Source organism: Bison bison, unplaced genomic scaffold (assembly GCF_000754665.1).
Source record: "Bison bison bison isolate TAMUID 2011002044 unplaced genomic scaffold, Bison_UMD1.0 scf7180017864471, whole genome shotgun sequence".
Classification (NCBI taxonomy): Eukaryota; Metazoa; Chordata; class Mammalia; order Artiodactyla; family Bovidae; genus Bison; species Bison bison.
In genome coordinates, this window is record NW_011495032.1 from 5,898,259 (window position 1) to 5,925,472 (window position 27,214).

The 27,214-nt window shown below is 37.3% G+C and overlaps 1 protein-coding gene across 4 annotated transcripts in view; it reads left to right on the forward strand.

Annotated features, from left to right (window-relative positions):
• Positions 1-27,214, forward strand: part of EPB41L5 (erythrocyte membrane protein band 4.1 like 5) — a 164,441-nt gene that overhangs the window by 39,454 nt on the left and 97,773 nt on the right. For all 4 annotated transcript variants that reach the window (XM_010860803.1, XM_010860804.1, XM_010860805.1 and 1 more), the window contains 8 exons: positions 14,855-14,897; positions 15,859-15,937; positions 16,881-16,925; positions 17,094-17,146; positions 20,617-20,737; positions 20,857-20,944; positions 21,888-21,976; positions 25,103-25,172. In XM_010860803.1, the coding sequence (XP_010859105.1) occupies positions 14,855-14,897; positions 15,859-15,937; positions 16,881-16,925; positions 17,094-17,146; positions 20,617-20,737; positions 20,857-20,944; positions 21,888-21,976; positions 25,103-25,172 (588 nt within the window). The remainder of the gene's footprint in view (positions 1-14,854; positions 14,898-15,858; positions 15,938-16,880; positions 16,926-17,093; positions 17,147-20,616; positions 20,738-20,856; positions 20,945-21,887; positions 21,977-25,102; positions 25,173-27,214) is intronic.

Below are 27,214 nucleotides of genomic sequence, written 5' to 3' on the forward strand. Positions count from 1 at the left end.
ATGCTTTTGAACTGTGGTGTTGGAGAAGACTCTTGAGAGTCCCTTGGACTGCAAGGAGATCCAGCCAGTCCATCCTAAAGATCAGTCCTGGGTGTTCATTGGAAGGACTGATGTTGAAGCTGAAACTCCAATACTTAGGGCACCTGATGGGAAGAGCTGACTCATTTGAAAAGACCCTGATGCTGGGAAAGATTGAGGGCAGGAGGAGAAGGAGATGACAGAGGATGAGATGGTTGGATGGCATCACTGACTCAATGGACATGGGTTTGGGTGGACTCCGGCAGTTGGTGATGGATAGGGAGGCCTGGCGTGCTTCGGTTCGAGGGGTCACAAAGAGTCGGACACAACTGAGTGACTGAACTGAACATAATCAAAGGCATTAGCATAATCAATGAAGCAGAAGTAGATGTTTTTCTGGAATTCTTTTGCTTTCTCTGTGATCCAACAAATGTTCACAATTTGATCTCTGGTTCCTCTACCTTTTCTAAACCTGTCTTGTACACCTGCAAGTTCTTCGTTTATGTACTACTGAACTGAACTTGGAAGAGTTTTAAGCATAACCTTACCAGCATGCGAAATGAATGCCACTGTATTGTAGTTTGAACATTCATGGATCACATCCTTCTTGTGGCGAAAGAGCTTGTGTAACTCAATGAAGCTATGAGCCATTACATGCAGGGCCACCCAAAATGGACATGTCATAGAGGAGACTTCAGACAAAATGTAGTCCACTGGAAGAGGGAATAGCAAACCACTCCAGTTTTCTTGTCGTGAGAACCCCATGAACAGTATGAAAGGGTAAAAAGACATGACACTGGAAGATGAACTCCCCGAGGTCGGAACATTCCAGTATGCTCCTGGGGAAAAGCGGAGGGCAATTACTAATAGCTCCAGAAAGAATGAAGTGTCTGGGCCAACGAAGAAATGACACTCAGTTGTGGATGTATCTGGTGGTGAAAGTAAAGTCCAATGCTGTAAAGAACAATATTGCATACTAGGATATACGGTTACCCTTGTTTTAGTTGACTGCACAATACTGCCCCATCTTCTGTTTTCAAATGTAAACTTAATTTAGTATCCTTTTATACAGTGTAATGATGATCTTAAACCTTAAGTTATGGTGATGAAGTCTGTGGATGCTTTCCCTAGAAAAAGGCATGTACACATAACCTGATGTGCACATATATAGGTAATTCAGGTATTCCTGAAGCCCGCCTATGGACTCTTGTTTAGTAACTCTTTTTTAGTAAATAAATAACCTGTATTTTAAAGAAAAGCAGATGGTGGTATTCATTTCCATGATTTTTCTTCAAGTCTTTATGATAATAGTGTGTTTGAAAATTTATTATCTTTTTATACTGTTGGTGAAACCTTGTTACAAAATCTCATTGTGTGACTCTACAAGTTTATGGTAATTTAATATTTTTTGATGAACAATTTAGGGAAACTTTCTTCCATGAAAATGACAGGATGTGTAAAGAGTTGCCTTATGACAGCAGAACTGCCAATATTGATGGTTTTTAAAAATAATAATTTGGTAATTTTATTGTACAATAGAACTTTCCAGTGTGTAAGTAATATATCTTAAGCCAGGCAAGAAAGTATTATTCTTTTGATACTAAGTGGTTTTAGGTCAGTACAGTCAGAATTTGCCAAATTTGAGAAAAATAACTGTAACAATTAATTGTTAATTAATTCAATTAGTGGTAACAGTTTGCCAGAGAACATGTATGATTTATTTTGAAGGAATGATATTCAGTCTTGAAATGTCTACAGGAGTCAGAAGAACAAAAGAGAAAGAAGATGTCATGCATGTTAAAGAATGGGAGTTTTATTTACTTCTAACAAGTATAGATTTTCTCTTTTTTAGAATTGTGCTATATGCTTGATATGTTTTCTTTTTTTTTTTTTCATTTAAAAAAATTTTAAAAACTTAACGTATTTTTTAATTGAGGGATAATTGCTTTACAGAATTTTTGTTGTTTTCTGTCAAACATTAACATAAATCAGCCACAGGTGTACCTCTTGAACCTCCCTCCCATCTCCCTCCCCATCCCACTCCTCTAGGTTGATACAGAGACCCTGTTTGAGTTTCCCAAGACATCAAGCAAATTCCCATTGGCTATTTTACATATGATAATGTAAGTTTCCATGATACTCTCTCCATACATCTTACCCTCTCCTCCCTTCTCCGTGTGTCCATAAGTCAGTTCTCTATGTCTGTTTCTCCTTTGCTGCCTTGGAAATTAATTGATCAGTATCATCTTTCTAGATCCCATATATATGCATTAGTATATGATATTTATCTTTCTCTTCTGATTTACTTCACTCTGTATAATAGACTCTAGGTTCATTCACCTCATTCAGTTCAGTTTAGTTCAGTTGCTCAAGTCGTGTCCGACTCTTTGTGACCCCATGGACTGCAGCATGCCAGGCCTCCCTGTCCATCGCCAACTCCCGGAGCTTGCTCAAACTTATGTCCATCGAGTCAGTGATCCCATCCAACCATCTCATCTTCTGTTGTTCCCTTCTCCTCCCACCTTCAATCTTTCCCAGCATCAGGGTCTTTTCCAATGAGTCACTTCTTCCCATCAGGTGGCCAGAGGATTGGAGTTTCAGCTTCAACGTCAGTCCTTCCAGTGAATATTCAGGACTGATTTCCTTTTGAATGGACTGGTTGGATCTCCTTGCAGTCCAAGGGACTCTCAAGAGTCTTCTCCAACACCACAATTCAAAATCATCGATACTTCAGTGCTCAACTGTCTTTATGGTCCAAGCTTCAGATCCATATACAACTACTGGAAAAAACCATAGCTTTGACTAGACAGACCTTTGCTGGCAAAGTAATGTCTCTGCTTTTTAATATGCTGTCTAGGTTGGTCATAGCTTTTCTTTCAAGGAGCAAGTGTCTTTTAATTTCATGGCTGCAATTACCATCTGCAGTGATTTTGGAGCCCCCCAAAATAAAGTCTGTCACTGTTTCCATTGTTTCCCCATCTATTTGCCATGAAGTGATGGGACGGGTGCCAGGATCTTAGTTTTTTGAATGTTGAGTTTTAAGCCAATTTTTTCACTCTCCTTTTTCTTTCATCGAGAGGCTCTTTGGTTCTTCTTCGCTTTCTTCCATAAGGGCAGTGTCATCTGTATATCTGCGGTTATTGATATTTCTCCCAGCAATCTTGATTCCAGCTTGTGCTTCATCCAGCCCAACATTTTGCATGATATATTCTACATATAAGTTAAATAAGCAGGGTGACACTGTATAGCCTTGACATACTCCTTTTCCTACTTGGAACCAGTTTGCTGTTCCGTGTCCAATTCTAACTGATCATGATGGTCTCATCAGCAACCTAGAGCCAGACATCCTGGAATGTGAAGTCAAGTGGGCCTTAGGAAGCCTCACTATGAACAAAGCTAGTGGAGGTTGATGGAATTCCAGTTGAGCTATTTCAGATGCTAAAAGATAATGCTGTGAAAGTGCTGCACTCAGTATGCCAGCACATTTGGAAAACTCAGTAGTGGCCACAGGACTGGAAAAAGTCCGTTTTCATTCCAATCCCAAAGCAAGGCAATGCCAAAGAATGCTCAAACTACCGCACAATTGCACTCATCTCACACGCTAGTAAAGTAATGCTCAAAATTCTCCAAGCCAGGGTTCAATAGTATGTGAATTGTGAACTTCCAGATGCTCAAGCTGGATTAAGAAAAGGCAGAGGAACCAGAGATCAAATTGCCAACATCTGCTGGATCGTCGAAAAAGCAAGAGAGTTCTAGAAAAACATCTACTTCTGTTTTACTGACTATGCTAAAGCCTTTGACTGTGTAGACCACAACAGATTCTGAAAAATTCTTGAAAGAGCTGGGAATACCAGACCACCTGACCTGCATTGTGAGAAATCTGTATGGAGGTCAAGAAGCAATAGTTAGAACTCGACATGGAACAACTGACTGATTCCATATAGGAAAAGGAATACATCAAGGTTGTATATTGCCCCCCTGCTTATTTAACTTATATGCAGAGTACATCATGTGAAATGCTGGGCTGGGTGAAGCACAAGCTGGAATCAAGATTGTAGGGAGAAATATCAATAGCCTCAGATATGCAGATGACACCACCTTTATGGCCAAGAGCGAAGAAGAACTAAAGAGCCTCTTGATGAAAGTAAAGAGGGGGGTAAAAAAGTTGGCTTAAAACTCCACATTCAGAAAACGAAGATCATGGCGTCCAGTCCCATCACTTAATGGCAAATAGACGTGGAAACAATGATAGACTTAATCTTGGGGGGCTCCAAAATCACTGCAGATGGTGACTGAAGCCATGAAATTAAAAGATGCTTGCTCCTTGGATGAAAAGTTATGGCCAACCTAGACAGCATATTAAAAAGCAGAGACATTACTTTGCCAGCAAAGGTCTGCCTAGTCAAAGCTATGATTTTTCCAGTAGTCATGTATGGATGTGATAGTTGGACTATAAAGAAAGCTGAGCACTGAAAAATTGATGCTTTTGAATTGTGGTGTTGGAGAAGACTCTTGAGAGTCCCTTGAAGTGCAGGGAGATCAAAGCAGTCTATCCTAAAGAAAATCAGTCTTGAATATTCATTGGAAAGACTCGTGCTGAAGCTGAAACTCCAATCCTTTGGCCACCTAATGGTTAGAACTGACTCCTTAGAAAAGACCCTGATGCTGGGAAAGATTGAAGGCGAGAAGAGAAGGGGACGACAGAGGATGAGATGGTTGGATGGCATCACCAACTCAACGGACGTGAGTTTGAGTAAATTCTGGGAGCTGGTGATGGACAGGGAGGCCTGGCATGCTGCAGTCCATGGGACCACAAAGAGTCGAACATGACTGAGGGACTGAACTGAACTGTTGTTCCATGTCCAGTTGTTTCTTGACTTACATACAGATTTCTCAGGAGGCAGTTAAGGTGGGTCTGGTATTCCCATCTCTTGAAGAATTTTCCACAGTTTGTTGTGATCCACATAGTCAAAGGCTTTGGCATCGTCAGTAAAGCAGACGTAGATGTTTTTCTGAAACTTGCTTGCGTTTTCAATGATCCAACGGATGTTGGCAATTCTAATTCACCTCATAAGAACTGACTCAAATATGTTTTCCTTTTTATTGATATGTTTTCTTTTCCCATTTTTTGATAGATTCAGAGACAGAAAAACACCAACATGTTAATAAGTTGTAACTGACAAGTAGCCATCTGTTGATTTGTAGAGCAATTGTGGTGAAGTAGGGAACATATCACTTTTCCCTCAAAAAAGGAATTGAAGGGGCAGTTACCACCTATCTCTAGCCATTTGTTGCCAAATAACTTTGCTGGATCTTCAAGTATTAATATTTTAAGAGAAGTTAGAGATCCATATTTTTAGAGTAAATCTTTCATTTTTAAAAAGCACTGGTTAAATTTTATTTATTTTTTTATCTTTTTTATATATATATATATATTTTTTTAATTTTATTTTATTTTTAAACTTCACAATATTGTATTAGTTTTTCCAAATATCGAAATGAATCCACCACAGGTATACCTGTGTTCCCCATCCTGAACCCTCCTCCCTCCTCCCTCCCCATACCCTCCCTCTGGGTCGTCCCAGTGCACCAGCCCCAAGCATCCAGTATCGTGCATCGAACCTGGACTGGCGACTCGTTTCATACATGATATTATACATGTTTCAGTGCCATTCTCCCAAATCTCCCCACCCTCTCCCTCTCCCACAGAGTCCATAAGACTGATCTATACATCAGTGTCTCTTTTGCTGTCTCGTACACAGGGTTATTGTTACCATCTTTCTAAATTCCATATATATGCGTTAGTATACTGTATTAGTGTTTTTCTTTCTGGCTTACTTCACTCTGTATAATAGGTTCCAGTTTCATCCATCTCATTAGAACTGATTCAAATGTGTTCTTTTTAATGGCTGAGTAATACTCCATTGTGTATATGTACCACAGCTTTCTGTGACTGATGAAAGAAATCAAAAGAGGGCTAAATAAATGGAGAGGTATACTGTGTGCATGGCTTAGAAGACTCGGCAAAGTAATCACTTCTTTCCTAGTTGATGTTCAAGTTTAATGCCATTTGTGTCAAAATTTCAGAAAATCCTTTGTAGATACTGACAAAATTATTTGAAAACTTCCTTGAAAAGGCACAGGATCTATAATACCTAAAAAACAATTTTGAAAAAGAAAAATAGTGGGAAGAATTCCTCTATTTAGTTTCAAGACGAATAACTGCTGTAAATAGGATTGTGTGGTATTGGTAGAACCACAGGCACATAGATCAATGAAACAAAATAGGGAGCTCTGCATGAGTATGGCCAGGCAACTGATTTTTAAGATACCCAGTGTAATTCAGTCAAAGGAGGGTAGTCTTAACAATTGTGCTGGAGCAATTGGATATCAAGCAAAAATATGAACCCTGACCTAAACCATATACCTGTATAGAAATTAACTCAAAAATAGTGTACATTAGTATAAGAAGTAAAACTATAAACTTAGAAATATATGAGAACATCTTTGAGACCTGGGGCTTGGAGAAGAGTTACTAGGCATGATACCAAAAACATGACCATTTTTAATCAATGAAATGGATTTTATCAAAATTAAAAGATTTTGCTTTTCCCCAAAGAGGATATATACAGATAGCAAATAAACACACAAAAGGATGTTCCTCATCCCTTGGCATCAGGGAAATGTAAAGAAGACTTTGGTGAGATGTCATTACTATACATCTGTGAGTACAGCTAAAATAAAAAATTATGATAACTCTAAATGCTTATGAAGATATGGAGAAACTGGATCTCTCAAACATTGGTTTTGGGAGTGGTATAGCCAGTATGAAAAATAGTCTGGCAACTTCTTAAAAAGATAAACTTACACTTACGTATGACTCAGCAGTTTTATGTGTGGTCACTTATTTCAGAGAATTGAAGACTTATTTCTTCACAAAAACCTGTGCATGATTGTTCATGACAGCTTTATTAGTAATAGCAAAAAACTTGGAAAAGCCAGTGTCCTACAGTAAATTAATGATTAAAGAAACTGTGACACATTCATACCTTGGAATACTACTCAGCAATAGAAAACAAGAAATCTGTTGACACACACAATTTGGATGGATTTCAAGGGCATTATGTGGAGTAAAAACAGTCAATCTCCAGAGGTCACATATCGTATACTTCGTGTATGTAACAGTCTCAACAAAATTAGAGATCAGGTTAATGGTTGCTGAGGTTTAGGGATGTTGGAGGTACGAGTGGATGTGTCTGTAGAGTAGAAGTATGAGGGAGCTATTGGTGATAATGGAATATATCTTTATCTTGATTGTGGTATCAGGTCAGGAATTGAGATGTGTGATAAAGTGACATAGAACTGTATAGGCACATTGTGCAGTGCCTGATTTTAGTAACTGATTTACTGTAGTTATGTAAGGTGGAAGCATTGGGGGAGAAAGGGGAGATAGGAGGACCTCTTGTTATTATAATTGCAGCTGTGAACATTTCAGTAAAAGAATGTAAAAAATATAGTGTGAACCAAACAAAACATGTCTCAGCAAAGATTTAAGCCTCTGATCTGTATATATGTTTGTGACCTCTGGTTGATGAAGTTTTTCAAACTTCATATTTGGACCTTAGAATTTTAACTGGCCCAATCAAGTTTTTAAAGAAGAATGAATTAGGTAGATTTTAGACATTTATGTTCAGGAAAGGGAAACATAGGTAGTATTTCTCCTAAAAACTTGGAAAAAAAGGAAGAACACATCAGTAGTTATTTTTTGCCTTTTTCTTAAATCAGTTTAAGTATTGGTTTATTTATATATATATAACTTCACTTGGTCTCTGTGTAAAAATCCTAAGTAAAATAGCAGCATACTATGTTTATTATTATGTATTATGTATATGTATTGTTATATTTAATATAACATTTTCCAATGTATTTATATTTAATATACATTATATATATTACTAATATGTATCATGTATTATTTATATTATTAAAAGTTTATACTATTGAATAAAATAAAATATACTATTAAAAGTATGAACAATACATAATGATCAGGTGGAGTGTATTTTCAGAAATGCAAAGATGATTCAGTATTAGTTGATATAATTCATCATGTGTATCATGTATCATGTACATCATATACATCATGTATATCATTGTATATCGTGGGATTGGTTCCTGTGTTTACTATAAGACGTTGCTACTTTGTTGCTCGGTTGATGCTAGGTTCTGGCCATTGTACTTGCTCTCGGTGATAGACTGTAGTTTGTGTGATGTGTACCACTTCTGAACAGGCACCTGACACTTCATGTATGCTCATCTGCCTCTACCATATAGTTAAGTGAAACTGCATTTAAAAAAGATGGACACTCAAATATCAACCGCAAAAGAAAGATAAGTAACTCAGTGAGTTGAAGTTTAAGGCATTTTAGTTTACACAACACTCAGTGCAAATGGAAATGGAGGTGTTTGATCCAAAGTTGAGAGCTGGAGAACACTTGACTGGGGAGACATTAGGGAGGGGAGGTGTTCCACAAATGCACCCTTGTTGGAGGCTGCGGCAGTGGATCCCTCCATGGTGGATCTCAGATCACTGAGCTAAGGGAAGAGGCAGTTCTTGTTCAGGGTTAGAATGCAACTCTTTCGAGCACTGCAGATGTCATGTGGTAAGCTCTGTCTGGCCTGCAGACGCTTGCTCATCTGAGATCAGGCAGATAATACTCTTCCCTCAAATTCTTATCAGATGGTTTTGGTGGCCTGTGAAGCCCCTTCTTCTTGTCACCTCATGGACTTTGACTTATGTGGAATTGACCTTCCTTCTCTCTGTGTTGTGGGGCTAGCCTAGCTTTGGAACGTGTGCCCATCTCTAGGGATGGTGGTAGATGTTGGGCAGATACGTGTCCCACCTGTGAGAACAGACCTGGTGGTTGCTCGAGGGCTTTACTCTCTTTACAGTTTTGATGATTTAAATACAACAACTTTAGATTAATAGAGAAACAATAGACGCATTCCCACTAAAGACAATGTACCTACATGCTTAGTCCTGTCCAGCTCTTGCAACTCCATGGACTGTAGCCCAGCAGGCTCCTCTGTCCATGAGATTTCCAGGTAAGAATACTGGAGCGAATTGCCATTTCCTTCTCCAGGGGATCTTCCCTACCCAGGAATCAAACTTGTGTCTCCTTTGTTGCAAGTGGATTCTTTCCCCACTGAGCCATCGGGAAAGCCCCTATTAAAGACACACAGGTGACAAAGTGAAAGTGAAGTTGCTCAGTAGTGTCCAGCTCTTTGCGACCTCATGGTCTGTAGCCTACCAGGCTCCTCTGTCCATGGGGTTTTCCAGGCAAGAGTTCTGGAGTGGTTTGCCATTTCCTTCTCCAGGGGATCTTCCCATCCCAGGGATTGAACCCAGGTCTCCTGCATTGTAGGCAGATGCTTTACTGTCTTAGCCACCAAGGAAGATCTTATTACCACTGCTATTAAATTATTTTAATAGAAGTAACAGCAAATGTAGTTGTAAACATTATAAACTTTGGAAAGGAGGAGGTGAAATGTCACTGTTGGCAGCTGATTGGATTGGATTGTTAGAACTTAAACAATAAAATTCAATAAAGTAGTGGGGAGTAAAAAATACATAGAAATAACCTATATGTTAAGTATACATATATATTCTGTATTGTAAGAAACACACACACAGGCACATATATTTGCTAAACAAGGAGGAACTGTTTTTGTTAAAATAAGTATATTTCCAAAATAGATTATGTGCTCTTCTTTCCATAGAGTGAATGTATAATCTGCTTAAGTCATCTACATTTCCATTATAAATTTGACTTTTAAGAATCCTAAGAAGGTATACTAATAATACACAGAAAAGTATTGTGGAAAATATATTTTAATGGCTCCTCTGAGTCTTCATTTGGAATTTCTTATAATCCAGAATTAAAAAAAAATAATTTTATTTATTTTTGGCTGTGCTGGGTCTTCCTTGCTGTGTTGGCTTTTCTTAGTTGCTGTGAGCCAGGCTACTCTGTTTTGCAGGCTTCTCATTGCAGTGGCGCCTCTTGTTGAGCACAGATTGTAGGGCATGCGGTCTTCAGTAGTTGCAGCACGAGGCCTCAACAGTTGGCGGTAACCAGGCTCTAGACTACATGTTCAGCAGTTGTGGCATACAGGCTTAGTTGCTGTGTGGCATGTGAGATCTTCCCAGATCAGGGATCAAACCTGTGTCTCTTGTAAAGGCAGGCGGATTCTTTATGACTGAGCTACCAGGAAGCCCAGCACAGACTTTTAACACCGAAAGAGTAATCACGCAGGTAGAATTTATGATGGAATCTAAAGCAAATTGATCTTCTGTTTTCGTGGCATTGATTTTTAACATTTGTTGATTGGTTAAAGTGTTAAAATTTGCTTTTAAACAATAATTTAATGTAGAGCATGAGCCAGGAGAAATATTTTTTGCAGAGGCAGTTGTTTGGAAAGATGGTTTACATTTCTCTACCGCCAGCTCTTTGCCCTTTGAGCAGCAGCAGTGGTGCATCTACTGCTAGCTGTTTAGGCGTCAGAAGTCAGGAGTCGTTCATTTGAAGAGCTGTAGGGCCTGGGGTGAGGGTGTATACATGGTAGTGTTTTGGAAGCTTCTTAGGCAACTCTCTGTTTGGTTTAGCTATGGCTGTTATGTTTGTAATTACATATTATTTATTTTCTAAGATACACAAGTAAATAATTGTTCTTTTGTTCCTAGCTCAATAGGATGGAAATAAATGTAGCTTCCCATAGTCTTTGAATTCTAAGTTTACCTACCACACTTTAGGAAATTAGGAGATTTATTTTGTTTTTAATGTACATGAGGAAGAAGAGCCATATTAGCTTCACTCTGTGCATCCAAAAGTCTATATCTGCATGTTCTCACCTTTATCTTCTGCTGTAGTTTAAACTCAACCCCTAAAGACCCTGATTCAAGGAAAATACTATCAGTGCCTGTCTCTGAGCTCTCAATTTTCCAGTCCCAGGGCTTGGAATGTGGAGGAGATGAAAGAAAACAGACTTGAAAATATGCAAACATGAACTCAGACCTTCCCCAGAGCATCACCAGGAACTCCCCCAGTTCCTGAATTTCACTTTAGAATGTGCTTGATGCTTTATCTGGGTTTTGGGTTGTTTTAAGGGAGTGCAGAGTGTAGAAGCTGTTAGATGCACATAGAAAGACTAAAATGCTTCCTTGGAAGAAAACTGATCCTTCGTCTCACCAGGAGAATTGTGTGTTTAATGTGCTTCTTAGACTTAGGGCACAAAGTAGAGACTACAGGTTTGCTTTTGAAACTAGCCATAAATGTTCTTAAACTGAAAAAATTTTGTTACAACCATTCAAGAAAGACTAGGTTGTTCTTAAAATAGTATTGGTCTAGCTTATGTTAATGTTTCCTTCTCAGTATCCCTTAAAATTTATTCTGTCAAAATTTGTATTTAGCCTGTTGATTTTCAATCCATTGTTAATGTCTTTACTCTTTACTAACACACAGGGTTTTTTTTTCCCTTTGAAGAAACTCTAGGGAATCAGAAACCAGTAATCTTGGGAGGTGGGGGGTGCATATGGTGATAGAAATTGGTATTGCAGGGGTTGGAGGGACTGTTGACTGTACACCTTTCAATATTACCAAAAAATTAACCATATAAATATATCATTTATATACAATATTAAAATAAGGGGGGCCTAATTGTTGAGTAAAAATATGCTTGTTGTAGAATAAGTTGAAAATATAAGAAAATACAAAGAAAAATTATAATCAACAATCTCAACGATCTAGAGGTAACATCTCATAGATTACTTCAGTCTGAAAGAAAAGTTGTGTTTATATATACAGTGTTGGCTCTGGTGCTCAGTCACTCAATCATGTCCAACTCTTTGTGACCCCATGGACTGTAGCCCGCCAGGCTCCTCTGTCCATGAGATTTTACAGGCAAGAATACTGTTGTGGGTTGCCGTTTCCCCCTCCAGGGGATCTTCCCAAGCCAAGGGATCAAACGGGTTCTTTACCACTAAGCCACCTGGGAAGCCCATATACAGTGGACCCATGACCACTGTTAGGGTTTGGGAAGCAGTTGAAAATCAGCGTATAACTTTGATAGTCTTCTCTGTGTCCAGGGTTCTAGATCTGTGAATTCAACCCACCAAGGATTGTATGTATTGTGATTGATTATACTGTGGTGCGTATCTAATGAAAAAAGTCCACATATGAGTGGACCCATGAAAGTCTGCTCCTTATTTAAGGATTACCTGTACAAATTTGTGGATTTTGACAAAACAATTTATAATGTGTTGTTATTTGAATGAAAACAAAGTAATTAATAAAAACTAAAATTATTCAGTTTTCCAGATTATTAACTATTTTGCTTTCATTCTTTTTCATTGCTGCATAGTTCTACATGTTGAAGTACTTGATTTCACCAGTTCATTATTGTTGGATATACAGATTGTCCTACTTTTCTTTGATTATAATTCCTTGTGAGTTAAACCATCAATAATGATTATTAGATGCAGAATTGCTGAGTCAAAGTCACAGTTTTTTTTTTTTAAACTTTTTAATTTGCACTGGGGTATAGTCAATAACAATGTTGTAATGTTTTCAGGTGAACCATTCATATACATGTATCCATTCTCACCCTAACTCCTCACCCATCCAGGCTGCCACATAACATTGAGCAGAGTTCCATGTGCTATACAGTAGGTCCCTGTTGGTTATCCATTTTGAATATAGTTGTATTTACATGTCTATCCCAGACTCCCTAACTATCCCTTCTCCCCATCCTTGCTCTCTTCCTCACATCACCAGTTAGGTCTCTAAGTCTGTGTTTTGTAAGTTCATTTGTATCTTTTCTGTTTAGGTTCCACATATGAGGGATGTCATATGACATTTCTCTTTCTCTGTCTCTGACTTAACGTCATTCCGTATAACAGTCTCTAGGTCCATCCAGCCACATAGTTATTTTTAAGGCGTAATCAGATTGCCTCCCAGAAGGTGTGTGCTCGTTTGTGCTCATTATGTGTACGAGCATCTCCGTCACTGTGGCTGCATGGCATGCCCAGTTGACTAGCCACTCACTTACAAATTCATTGCAGTATAATAGACGGAACCTGAAGATAGGCAACTCCCAGATTCCTGGTTGTGGGGAGAAAACAATATAGGGCATGTAAGTAAAATTGATCTCATACCCAGTATGTGATTGCTCTTAGGCTGTAGTAGGTATTTTGCACAATTTAAATCTAGAGTATTTGAATATTAGGTTCCTGCACTTAGCCATGATGGGTGAGCTTTTCACTGTCTTAGTTGAACTCTTCTCAGCTGATAGATCAAATTGTATTCTGCCTACTGCTGGCCAAGCATTATAATGGAAGGATGTACAAAATTGAACATTTGCTAGATTAAAATATTCCTAAAAGTGGATGTCCACCTGAATTTATCGAAAGATGAGAGATGGTTGACTAAGTAGTTTGCACACTTGAATCCAGAGAAGATATTGCACCATATTTAACTGTCTCTCGAAATGTTTACTGACCATCTTGTGTTGACATGCAGAGGTACTTTGCTGGCACACTAGCGGTTCTGTGAATTTCACTTTTGGATCTTGGCAGAGAAGGGGGAGAAGAGGCCAGGCAAATAATTGGCAAGAGAAGCAAATAGTTACAAGTCTGTTAACAATGAAGTCTTGTTTGCCCATGCTTGGCCTGTCTGGAGTTCTGAGACTGGATTCCTTAGCTCTGTGAACTGTAGCACAAGAGCACTCCTTTGGTTTAGGGTGCTTGCAACTGTAAGCATGCTGAAGAGAACACAGTCATGTGTATCTTAGTGGGATGAGTATATCCTGTCCCTGTTGCTGCTGCTAAGTCACTTCAGTCGTGTCTGACTCTGTGTGACCCCATAGACGGCAGCCCACCAGGCTCTCCTGCCCCTGGCATTCTCCAGGCAAGAACACTGGAGTGGGTTGCCATTTCCTTCTCCAATGCATGAAAGTGAAAAAGTGAAAGTGAAGTCTCTCAGTCGTGTCCGATTCTTAGCGACCCCATAGACTGCAGCCCACCAGGCTCCTCCATCCTTGGGATTTTCCAGGCAAGAGTACTGGAGTGGGGTGCCATTGTCTTCTCCCCTGTCCCTGTTAGGACTTAGTATAAAGGCATTAATTGTAGGAAGTGGGCTAGGAATGGTTTATCAGTGCAAGTCTCTGGAATTGCTTCTTAGATCTGTTTGTGTTTTGTGTGTTTCAGAGTGAAAAGGTTACGGAAATCAAGACTGTTACTTTTTTTTTTTTTTGGTAAAGCAAAGGAGCAAGGGCTGCTTATTTAATAGAGTCTTGGTTGTGAAAAAGATCTAATTTTATAGTGTAAGCTCTTTCAAAGGCTACTACTTAGTGAAATTGTTATTTCACCTAACTTGGGGTTATGATCTGTTAATAAATCTCATAGTTTTATTACAAAATTGAACTAAGAATTAGAATATGATGATACATACTTCTAATTTTACCAGTTTTGAAAGGGTCCTCTTTTTTGGCAACAGTGAGAAAAACTAAGGGCAAAATTTAAAATAGCATGTTTTAGTAGCAGATGAAATGTTTTTAAGAAGTCATGTATCTGGTTGTAGGTCTTTCTTTTGTTCATATGTGTCCTATGTTTCTGTGTTCTGGGTAGATTAGCATTCACCCGCACTCCAGTTTTTAGTCTCACTTCTCTTTTTCTCTTGTGAAATATTTCCTTCAGCAAAAGCATGATGAAAATTAACTTTTAGTAATTAAAATGTTAAATTTTCTCTCTGCTTAACAGCTAACTTTTTGTTTTTGTTTTCAGCATTGGTTGGATGGTACAAAAAGCATCAAAAAGCAAGTAAAAAGTAAGTGATGAAAAAAATTTTGAAAAAAGTTGGAAACTGAATTATATATAATTGCATATTAGAAACTGGTTTCTCATAGTCGGGACATAATGTTTCTGATGAGTTTCTTAGCATCTCCATTTTTCTAAAAATAATTTCAATCCGATATATCGACCCACCCCTTAAATTATAGAGGGTTGATGGTAATTAGATGCATGTAGTTTGTTTGTTTGTAGTTTGTTTCTAGAACAAAGGCTTGTAGTTTGGAAATGAGATTGAGTTCCCATGAGATGCTTAACTTCTGTTTAGTGGTTACTTACACTGGAATTTTTCTGTTTGCTATCTGCCCTGCTTTAGAAAGTATTTTGAGACTTTAAGGCTGTAACTTTATTTTTTTTTGTTAAGACTAATGAAAAGAAGTTATTCCCATAAAATGTCAGTATTATTCCTAGTGATAGGGGAGAATACCAGTGTCCAGTCCATAGTCCGTCATGTTTTTTGTAGTACCAGATTTTAGGGCACCTCAACTTTTTTACAAAATATTGGGATCTCTGATAATATAGAGGTTAGTGAAATGGTGAAGTGAATTGGAAAGGATGTGAGTGAATTTGCCAGGTGCAGTTAACAACAGGTGTTCTTTTTGCTCTCAAGAAATACAGCTCAGCAGCTTTGTAGGGCTGTTAGCATACACAGTCAAGACTTTTTTATTTGACATATTTGGCCAACTTTTGTAAGTCTTCTGGAGCTGTCTGTTCTTGGGAGCACAGATGATGTGATAGTGCTACATGGTGGTTGGGACATTTAAAAAGTCTACTGATTGTGTTAGGCTTAAGCCTACAGTGTAACCTGAATTATTGCTGCAATAATCTGTTCTCTTTTGTCGACTTCAGTAGATGTTTGACAAGTTTACTGACTGAAAATCCTTACTATTTAAATACCTGTATTGAAAAAATTAACGCCCTCCCTTTTCTTTTAATGGCAGTTGGTTCACCCTATTGTCTGCATCTTCGAGTTAAGTTTTATTCCTCAGAACCAAATAACCTTCGTGAAGAGCTGACCCGGTAAGACCACTATCTAGAATTACATACAAGAGTCAAGTTTCAGTTAGACTAGCCAAAGATGTTGGAAGATTACCTCAATAATTCCTTCAGTTTTACAGTTTATGAAATGGATACTTTGTCCTGGTAACAGGATACCTGACAAGGGAATTTCATTTTGAGACAGTGCTTTTTAAGTGTAGGATGTTTTCCTTTATTTACCAATTTTCAAAATAAACAGTTGGTTCTCTAACATCCTGCAAAACTAACTAACTAGCGAGTTCTGAAGTATCACTATCAACTCATGAATTTTAAACAGGGCAGTTGTGTTTTAATATATTACGTTTTTATGTTTATTGATATTCAAAATTATCTATTTTTGGCCACCCCTGAGAGTTATTTCAGGTTGGCTCCTGACTTTGTTTTTTGACATACCATTGAGTAATGAAAATATTTAATCCTAATTTCTCTTGAATGGTCTTAAATAACTTTAAATAAGTTACAGAAACTGATTTTTATTTTGTCTTGCCTCCTTAGTATTTATCCATTGAGTCTGTATTGCATTTCTATAACTCATGCACATGTACTACTTTTATTAAATAAAAAATTGAATTGCTGAATCCCTTTAGAAGGGTTTCCTCTTGAATATTCTCCTGATGGATAAGAGTGTAGCTGTCATTTGTGTGTATGTAGCTGTATCCCTTTACATACGAGGTGGCTGTGTTGTCAGATCACAGAGCTCATTCTCAGAATTTGCTTTAAACCTTGGTCTTTTGAGAGTGTCCTGAACTCCAGTGCATCCTTCTGACGCTGAATGCCCCTTGTTTCATATTCTTTTTCCTTTATAGACTTTATTGTGGGTAAAGTTTTGTAATTAAGAATGTTTCTTCTCAAATTAGAAGGACAGGATTATTTTTCACGGTAGATTATTCTGTTTAGTTAAATTTGTGCCTTTTGTTTTTCTTAGGTATTTATTTGTTCTTCAGTTAAAACAAGATATTCTCAGTGGAAAGTGAGTATTAGTTTAAGGTAAACCATGTTTTCTTGAGTAGTTGAAAAAATAAGTTTATAGTTAAATATGAAAAAAAAGCAGTTAACATAAAGTATGTCTTATTTCCATTTATCATAAAACAGAGGTTGTGACATTGGCTTATTTAACACATTTATGTTTTGGTCTCAGATTAGAGTGTCCCTTTGATACAGCGGTTCAGTTGGCAGCTTATAACTTGCAAGGTAAGCAGTTCTTATGTTCGCTGTTAAGAGTGAAGGGTAATTCTTCTTTGTGTGTGTTTGAAGCCTCTCAGAAGATTCATAGTGACATGCCAGAAGAGAAACACCTGTGTTTCTGTAATCTTGCATTAGTATCCAGCTCTGATTCCCTTGTTTCAGAGCATTGCCTTCTTTTCCTTCCCTTTAACTTTATTTGCTACCTTTCTGTCTAATAGTATTTTCAAGCAGAATTTACAGGCTACTTGATAATTCAATACATGTTATGATTCGACCCTCAGCAAATTTTTTCTTTTTATAAAGAATGCAGGGATGTATGAGTAAATTGTTGCTGTAGCCACCTGGCTTGCTTTCTTTTGTCTTATTCTTAAGAACAAGTCCATGAAAAGAAATACTTAGCATGTATTTAAAAGTTCCTGATGGTTATTTTAAGAATTTTTTAAAAAGTGTTTTCCAGTCAATGAGATTAATGAAAAACTTACCCTTTTGTACCTTGTTACACTGATCAAATATTTGTTAAACTTAGGCATTTTCTTCTGAAAAAATTGACATTTTAGGAAAATAATAATTTGTCTTTGTTCATAAAATGGAAAGAAACATTTTGGCTGGACTATCTATATATATTAAAATAAAAATAATATTTAATAATTAAGACATTAATAATTTTATGCTTTTTGGGGGTGATTCTGTATTATCCCCAATCTCTCTAAATCAGTAGTATTTATTTTCCGTTGTATGGGTAATAGACTATACTTTCATGTTTTATGATAAACCTAATCTGCTGATACTGTACTTCTATTTTGGAAATCGTGTTTTTCTGTTGATAGAGTAATTGGTGACTGAAGGAAATTTCTGGACTTCAGAAATTTGCTGCTAATGTAAAATGTAGTCTGTCTACAGACTGAAACTTGTTTTTTCATCTTCTGGAATGTTGAATGGATACTAGTTTGGAAGTGCTATACCTTTAGAACTGTAATGATCACAGTGCATAATTGCACGCATCTCTTCTTGAAAGCACATTTTTAATGTTCTACTAATTGCTATGTGAGAATTCTGAAACTCTTGGATCTATAGAAAAGCTGTCATTTTCAATATCTGTGTTCCACCACTTATTGCTCTTTCATTCTGTGTCTCATTTTGTAAGTTTCATGACAGCCAAAATTTATACTTCTTGAAAATGGTCTTTGTGCATTTTTGTGTGTTTAACAAAGCCCTTATTTAAAGTAATGATCACTAAATATTTACTGTCTGATTCATGCATATAGCTCTGTTATATTATCTCTTAACCCTACTTATATTTTTTCCTTAAATAAAATCTTTCTTACTTTCTCTTTTATCTATGGTTACCATTTTTTTTTTTTGGTGGGGGGACAGGAAAGTAGGATTTACTGGTGGGCACAGGTAAGGAGGGGACAGCGCCAGGGCTCTCATGAGTTCAGGGCCCATCATTCGTCCAGGGAGCCACAATTAGGGATGTATTTGACCCACAGCCATCTGGGATGAGCTGTGTTTTTGAATTCGTCCATATTAAACTTAGTAAATCCCCCCTTCTTGGAGAGGTGGATCTTTTAGAAGCCAGGAAACTTGAGCTTGCTTCTCAATAGGGCCTCAATCACATGCCCCTTGTTCTGCAGCTTGACATTATGACTTAGCCAATGTGGACCCTAGCCTCTGTGCCCTGGGCTTTCCGAAGGTGCCCTGCATCCCTGTCTGGAGCTTATCAGCTCCAGTGTAGGACAGCATGGTGCAAGGGATGGAGCCCCACTCAGATGTGAAAACCATCTTTGCCACAGCTTTTCATCATGTACTTATTGGCACAAATATGGGTAGCCCTCAGGGCCTCAGAGTAGAGCTGCTCATACTCATCTGACACTATGGCTGCAGAGTGGGCGTGGTGCAGTTGTTTTTGTGATTCCTCGAAACTTCATCCTGTGTCTTATGCGTCTCATTGTCCTGTGTCTAAAAGTTTACCAAATCCTACTGATTTATTAAGGTCCTTAAGAGTAAATTAACTGAAGTATTACTCCCTCTTCATAAAATGAGCTCCTTGCTTCTTGTTTATGACTTTTTTTTTTGCCCACACCTTGTGGCATGTGGAACTTTCCCAACCAAGGATTGAACCTGTGCCCCCTGCAGTGCAAGTGTGGAGTCTTTAAGGCCCACCATAGAAGCCCTCATTTATGATTTTCTGTTTTTTCAGAATAATCTTTATCAGTTTTATCACACACTCAAGTTCAGTTTTTCTTCACAATTTTAGTATATATATCCTGAACAACATTATGTAGCAGATTTAGTTTGGGGCTTTTAAAGAACTTGGGTTCTACTTATGGTTGTTAGTGGGGAAAGAATGGGAGGAAGGGATAGTTAGGGAGTTTGGGATCCATATGTACACACTGCTATATTTAAAATGAAAAACCAACAAGGGTCTACTGAACAGCACAGGGACCTCTGCTCAGTGTTATGTGACAGCCTGGAGAGGAGGGGCGTTTAGGGGAGAATGGATACATGTATGTGTATGGCTGAGTCACTCTGCTGTCTACCAGAAACTAGCACAACATTGTTAATTGGCTATACTCCAATATAAAACAAAAAGTTAAAAAAAGAAAAAACAAACTTATGTTCCAGACAGAAGAGCAATTTCTTCAAGTGAAGTGGAAGTGAGAATATTTTCCAAGGTTGTTGTGAAGTTACATGACAGTATGTCTGCAATATGACTATTGTGTAAAGTAGATTAGATGCTTAGTAAAATGTAAGTTATTACCATTTTTAGGATTATCTCAAAGTAGGACTCGTACTTTTTCTCTCCATGGCCGAATTCTTTATCAAAATGGAAGTGTTTTAATTTAAGTAAAATATTTTTAAAGGAAAACGTTCTAAAGAACAGAAAATGAGAATCATCATTTTCCCTCCATTCCCAAACCCAGTACAGAGATAACCGCAGATGGACACATAAATGTGTGTGCACTATCCAGTAACTTTTCTTTTTTATTTCTTTGGGATTAATAATTTAAAATTCCAGGGGGACAGCAATTATATCTTACAGTGATGTTTAATGTCATGTTCTGTGCATAATAGCTTCTTAGTAGATGCTAGCTAATTGTTTTTTTAAAAGGATTGCTGAATATTTTTGTTTGTACAAAATATACAGTCAAAATACAGTCAATATACAGTCAAAAGCTATTTCTCTGTGTAAGGCTAAAAGATTGTCAGAAGCTAAGCATTGTACAGTATGACTCAATTAGGAGTAAGACATTTAATTGAAAATATACTACTAGCCACAATTATATGATTTGTGCATATAGACAGATAAGTCACAAGTCTAAGCTGGATTTATTTTTGGTAATGGTCTGGGTGTTATGAATGCCTTGTAGTTTAAGAAAGTCTAATCTTCTATTAATAAGTGGGTATTGAAGAAGGATTCAGCAGGAAGTAAACTTATTAAGAAAACATAACCTTGTGAAACTTAACATTTGTAGCTGAACTTGGTGACTACGACCTTGCTGAGCACAGTCCTGAACTTGTGTCTGAGTTCCGGTTTGTGCCTATTCAGACAGAAGAGATGGAGCTCGCTATATTTGAGAAATGGAAAGAATACAGGTACTTTAACATCACCACAACAGTGATTTCACATTTGTTTTCTTCTGTTTCTCTTACTTAGCATAGAATTCATTGTATATTTATAATCATCTTAAAATTTATTATTTTTTACATTTCAGAGGTCAGACCCCAGCACAAGCTGAAACCAATTATCTGAATAAAGCCAAGTGGTTAGAAATGTATGGGGTTGATATGCATGTGGTTAAGGTAAGCACTGTGATGTGATGCTTTTTAAGAAAGTTATTCCTTCAAGACTCAAGGTAACTATGGAATCTCTTAGTATGAAGGAGAGTGTATAATTTGCAGGGGCTCTACTGGGTACTTTGGATGTGTGGTTATGAAGATTGAGAATAAATACTGAATGATGAGAGTCTCACACAAAAACTTGTTATAAGAAAGAAGACAGCCAAAATTTCCAAAAAGGTGTCTGTGGTTTTAAGTTGTCACTGTTGTTTTCTTTTTTTAAGTTTTTGAATCACTTTTTTTTCTTTCACTTCATATTCATATCATCTTTTATCATGTAAGCTTGAGTAGGCTCTGTAAAAATGAAAATAATTTAGAAAAGTTGAAGATCTGTAGCTTGAGGGGACTTTGATGCAAGCTGATGATTTTGATGAGGCAAGCTGTGCCTGCGTACATACTAAGTCGATTCAGTCACGTCTGACTCTTTGTGACCCTATTGACTTTTAGCTTGAGGGATCCTCTGTCCATAGGATTCTCCAAGCAAGAATACTGGAGTGGGTTGCCATGCTCTTCTGCATTGATAAGCTCTAGTCTAGTATAACTTACAGAGTGATAAGTTATTTCTAGTTTTAAAAGCTCAATTTTCCCAGAAATGCAGTTTTTTTTCAAAATCTGTGACTAGATTTGGGAAGACTCTGGAAAACTTTCTTCCGTGTGGCAGTATCACTACCTGTATGTCTTCCAGTGAACACATACGTTAAAACTATAGTATCTCAATGAACTAAATCTGGATGAGTTTTCCTAAGAATGTTATTTTGGATGTTTTAATTGTTGAAAGCACCTTCCACATTAATATTAGCCTGTATGTAATTAATATAATTCAGTATGAAAAGAAAAACAGTCCTTTGAAAATGTGAACCCTGCTTTATACAGATAAAGCTAACACATATTGCTCCCCTGAAATTAGGCCAGAGATGGGAATGACTACAGCTTGGGACTGACCCCAACAGGAGTCCTTGTTTTTGAAGGAGAGACCAAAATTGGCTTATTTTTTTGGTAAGCAGAGTTAATGTCAAAGATAATTACTGTTGTTTTGTTTTTTTAAATGAATAAAAACACTTATATGAAGTTAGAACATAAAATAGAATTTGGACATAGTTCTGACAAGCTTGTAAGTGAATTGCAACTCTCTCCTGTTATCCTCCTATTTATCTATAATCCTGCTTCTCCAAGCCAGTGTTTAAAACTCTTAATTGCATTTTCTGTTAGTTTCAACATATGCCAAAATACGTACTTAACATAAATATTGTCTAGTTCTGTGTGTTAACTGTCACATGGACACTCTCCCTGTCATGTGGTTATGTGGCTGTTTGTGTTTCTTGTCCCACAGTCCTTTTACTCCCTGCTCCTCACTGTATGCTGTGCTGTGCTTAGTCACTTAGTCATGTCTGACTCTTTGCGACCCCATGGACTGTAGCTTGCCACGCTTCTCTGTCCACGGGGATGTAGCCCCATGGACTGTAGCCCACTGGGCTCCTCTGTCCAGGCAAGAACACTGGAGTGGGTTGCCCTGCCCTCCTCCAGGGGATCTTCCCAAGCCAGGGATTGAACCCGGCTCTGCCACCGATTCTTTACCGCCTGAGCCACCAGGGAAGCCCAAGAATACTGGAGTGGGTAGCCTATCCTTTCTCCAGGAGAGCTTCCTGACCCAGGAATCAAACCTGGGTCTCCTGCATTGCAGGCAGATTCTTCACCAGCTGAACTACCAGGAAATCCCACCCCTCACTGTATAGGAAGGAAATGCTAATGCTTTTATCCTTCTTTGGAGCTATGCTTCTCTTTCTGAGTCCCAACTTCTGTCATCCATATGTTTCAATTATATTTGCATATTACTTTTACATCAAGGGTAGATATTACTTGGATTTCATACCATGATTAAGTTCTTCAGGTTTTGTTTGATTGTTTCTAAAAGCTGAAAATCAGAAAATAGTGTTTATATTATAATGTCTTTGTGGAACTGGTGTGAAGCTTAGTAGTAAACTGCGGTTATATGCAGGGGCTGAAGAGGTCTCTTGTATAATGTACTGGTTCATCTGTTCCTCTGTTGTTTCCTGCTTCATAGCACGTCAGGACCCTTCACTTGAAGTCTGCCAGTGCCAAACTCAAATTCTTAAATACCCAGTTGCTTTAAATATAGGCTAGCAAGTAATAGTTTTAGCCTTTCAGAGCCTGCGTGGTTTGCATGTCTCATTGCAAACTGCACTTCACATCTGTTAGCTGGCTATAGATAAGCAAATCCTGTATCTGTAAGAGCCCCCACACTTCTACTGCCCTTTGGAGCTCTGTGGCTCAGAGGCCTCTCCTGGTAGACACAGAAGCCCCCTCCGTGGTCCGCCTCCTTCCTCAGGGTTTCCTTACCCTCTTTTATCCTGCATGGGGGCCTGGGCTGCCTTCTTGGGAAGGTCTGCAGTGTGAAAGGATACTTCTCAGTAGAGCTCATCATGTGATACTGTTGTCTTTGCTCCTGTCTTTTTCTTGATCAGCTCTGAAATCCTTGAACTCAACTGGGAGTATGTTTCCTTTGTTATCCTAGAGCCTTAGCCTTTAGTCATCCCACACATCCCTTTAAGTGACCTGCCTTTGTCTTCTCCAGTTCAGTCCAGTCGCTCAGTCGTGTCCGACTATTTGCGACCCCATGGACTGCAGCACTCCAGGCCTCCCTGTCCATCACCAACTCCCAGAGTTCACTCAGACTCATGTCCATTGAGTCCGTGATGCCATCCAACCATCTTATCTTCTGTTGTCCCCTTCTCCTCCCGTCTTCAATCTTTCCCAGCATCTTAAATTATTTCAAATTCTCCAGGGTTTCCTGAGATGGCTGTTTTCCAGTTGTAATTGTTGACTCTTCCAAGCTTCTCTCTGTCTTGGGACTTCTTTTTCCTGTTTTCTCAGTTATGAATCTATGTTGTCTTCCACATTTTCCTTTCTTTGCTTTTGTTTTTCTGATATATATCCTTAGGTGATGCTTAAGAAAAGACTATTAGAGGTAAATTATTTGAATCCTTGGATGCCTTAAAATTATTTAGTCTTCTCTTATGCTTTTTTGATAATTGGGCTGAGAATGGACTTTTAGATGTAAAATTATTTTACCTTAAAAAGTTGAAGATAGTATTTCATTTGTTTTTGCATCGCCTAGAGGTTCCTTGGGAGATTTGAATGTAACACCTATTTATAATTGTCCCTTGATGGGCTGTGTATCTCCCTAGTTCTTTATGTGTTAACTCTCTGACCTTTCTAGCCTGCCCTGGGGCAGATGGAACATTCTTATGGCCCGAGAAACTCCAGGTCGAGAGATAAGGAGAGCATCTTGTGTACTACCTCATAAAAATCTGTTGAATTAATACACCACATAAAACACGAGAGCACCTGCCACTTACTCGGCATTGTGTAAGAATTTGTTACACCTAAGTGCCAGATTCTCCTATTACATTTCTTTACTCCTTGTTTTAGTACAGGTCTTGTAAATAAGATCTATTGTGCAATTCTATTTTATGTAAGATATATTTAAAAATTGATGAGAGTCATGTTGTTTTCACACTCACAGTTCATAGAAGCACAGAGATAAGTTCAGTGGATTGCTTAGGATTTGTGGGAGATGAAGTTGGAAAGTAGGCCATAAAGTGAGGTTTAAATTTTTTTTTTTTTTAAATTACAGATGTCTTTGACCATAAAGTGGCTATAGAAAAGAGTTGAAAATCAGTAATCTGGGTTTTTTTAATGCCTTTTAGAAATCTTTTATCTTTTTTCTTGTGTCCAGTTCCTGTGCTGCTATAACATTATTAGCCTTGGAAAATTTCTTCTACCATAGGAACTTGTGACTATATATGATATATATATATATATTTTTTTTTTTCTTCATTTCATTTTTTCCTTAACATTTTTAATGTCTTAAATATATGCAGCATAAGTTTTGCCAAAGGTATTGCTTTTTAAATTTTTTTCTGTTATCTTAACTATTTTTTAGATTGGAGATGTTTTCGCTGAGCATTTCAGGTTATGTTTACCCTTTTACCAGCTTTCAATTCAGAAGTTAGATGATCAATGCACTTGAAGTAACAGCAAATTTTTTAAACTTTGAGAACATTTATTTGAAATCTGGCTGTTATTCTCATATTGTTATAGGCCCAAGATAACCAGATTGGATTTTAAGAAGAATAAACTAACGTTGGTGGTTGTAGAAGATGATGATCAGGTAGGAATTATATTGTATTACATATTTAACAGTGACTGTGTTATATGGTAACTTAATTCTCTAAAAGGGGAAACACACTGTTCTATAGTCATAGAACAGAAACTTAGTAAAATTAATAATGTAATTCCTTGCTTTATGTCACACTGTTCTATAGTCATAGAACAGAAACTTAGTAAAATTAATAATGTAATTCCTCGCTTTATGTCACACCATCTTCAAACTGTAGTTTTCTGTCTTTAAGATTAAAGATTAAATAAAAGACTGTTCTTGTTCCTTTGTTGATGAGTGTGTATCTCAAGTGTATAAAAAATTATATCTAAATGGCCTTGTGCCTTTAGTTCATGATCAAAAAAGATTAATCAAAAAGATGTACCTAATATTTTTTAATAAAGCCTTCTATACTAAGGATTATCTGTTTTTCAGTTAAATCTAGTTCCTAATTGATAAACTCATAACAACATGAATGAATCTCAAATGAATTATGCTAAGGGTAAGTAGTCTGATTAAAAGATTATGACTATATGATTCCATTCTGTGACAGTCTAGGAAAGGCAGCCCTTACAGGAATAGGGAATCACTCACTGATCCTTTGGGACTGGGTGTGTGAGGAGGCTTGACTGCAAAGAAACAGCACAAGAAATTTGGGGGTTGAGAGAACTATTCTGTATCCTGATTTTGGTGATGGTTGCATGACTCTGTACATTTTCAAAAACCACGGAATTGTGAGTAATTTTATTGCATGCCAAGTAATAACATTGGAAATATATAGACAGATATAAATAAAAGCAAACAGGTCAAATGTTAAAAAGATGTGTATGCACAGTGAAGTGTGAGTAGGGCTACTTAGCAGAACCTGAAAAAAGGAGATCCTGAAAATTAGATAAAACAATTTCAAGTTTTTGGAAAGTTTTCAGTTGTATTACTGAGATACATGCAAAGCATTACCCTGTCACACAGCTTGGAGGAATATCAGAGACAATAATCGAGCATTTAAAAAAGAAATGTCTTGATGGCACAGATGATCATTATATTATTGACAAATGAGTTGAAAATGCTTCAGAAGAGTCAGGTTTCACATCTAAAGACAATCTGATTTACAAAATATTTTCCTTTTTATTTAAGCACAGATGTGATTAAATGATATTTGTATCTAAATCTAAAGGAATCACTCAGGAAGAATAAGATACAGTTCTATATGATAAAAAATATGGTCATAGTTTAATTGGTGATACTTATTGGGCCATAACATAATTGTACATCTTAGAATTGATGAAATTTCAGATTTAATCTAACACAGTATTAACTTCTTAGATATATTTTTGAAGGTGTTTTATACATATATACAAGCAAATGTGTATATCATTTCTATGCAGAGGTTGCCACGCTTATGCACTGTTCTCCTGCTTATCCTTTTTAAACTTTATGTTCTAACTTGGAATGTTTTCTATATCAGTATGTAAAGTTGTTCTCCGTTCTTATAAAAGCAAACTAAACTGCATAGTGTTCTAGTGTACGCTGCACTCTAATCAGTTACCATTAATTGACATTTATTCACTATTCACTACATATAATTTATACATTGGCAAGTATCTATAGAATAATGTCCTTGAGGGGGATTTGTGGGATTAAATGCTTATGTGCATTTGTCCTGGATGTAGAGTGATCCTACCAACTTGCATAGTTTTCAGTGTTCAGGCTTACCTCTAGGAGGGAATTAATCGCATTTGTATCTGAAAGGTTAAAAAAAAATGGAATTTCATTGTAGGTTTAAATTTTATTTCTGGTTTTGTGAGTGATACTGAACATCTTGTCATACATTTGAATTGCTTGATTTCCTTTTCTTCAAACTGTCTATTCCTTTGCCGATTTTTCTTTGGGTTATTGGCCTTTTTCTTACAGGTTTTGCCCTTTGTCACTGACATTATAAATAGTTTATCTAATAGTTGTTTGTCCTTTAACGGTTCTTATTGTGGGGTTTGTCATGTACTTTAAGACTTTTTAAGTAGGCAAATATATTCATCTTTTATGGATCCTGGGTTTTA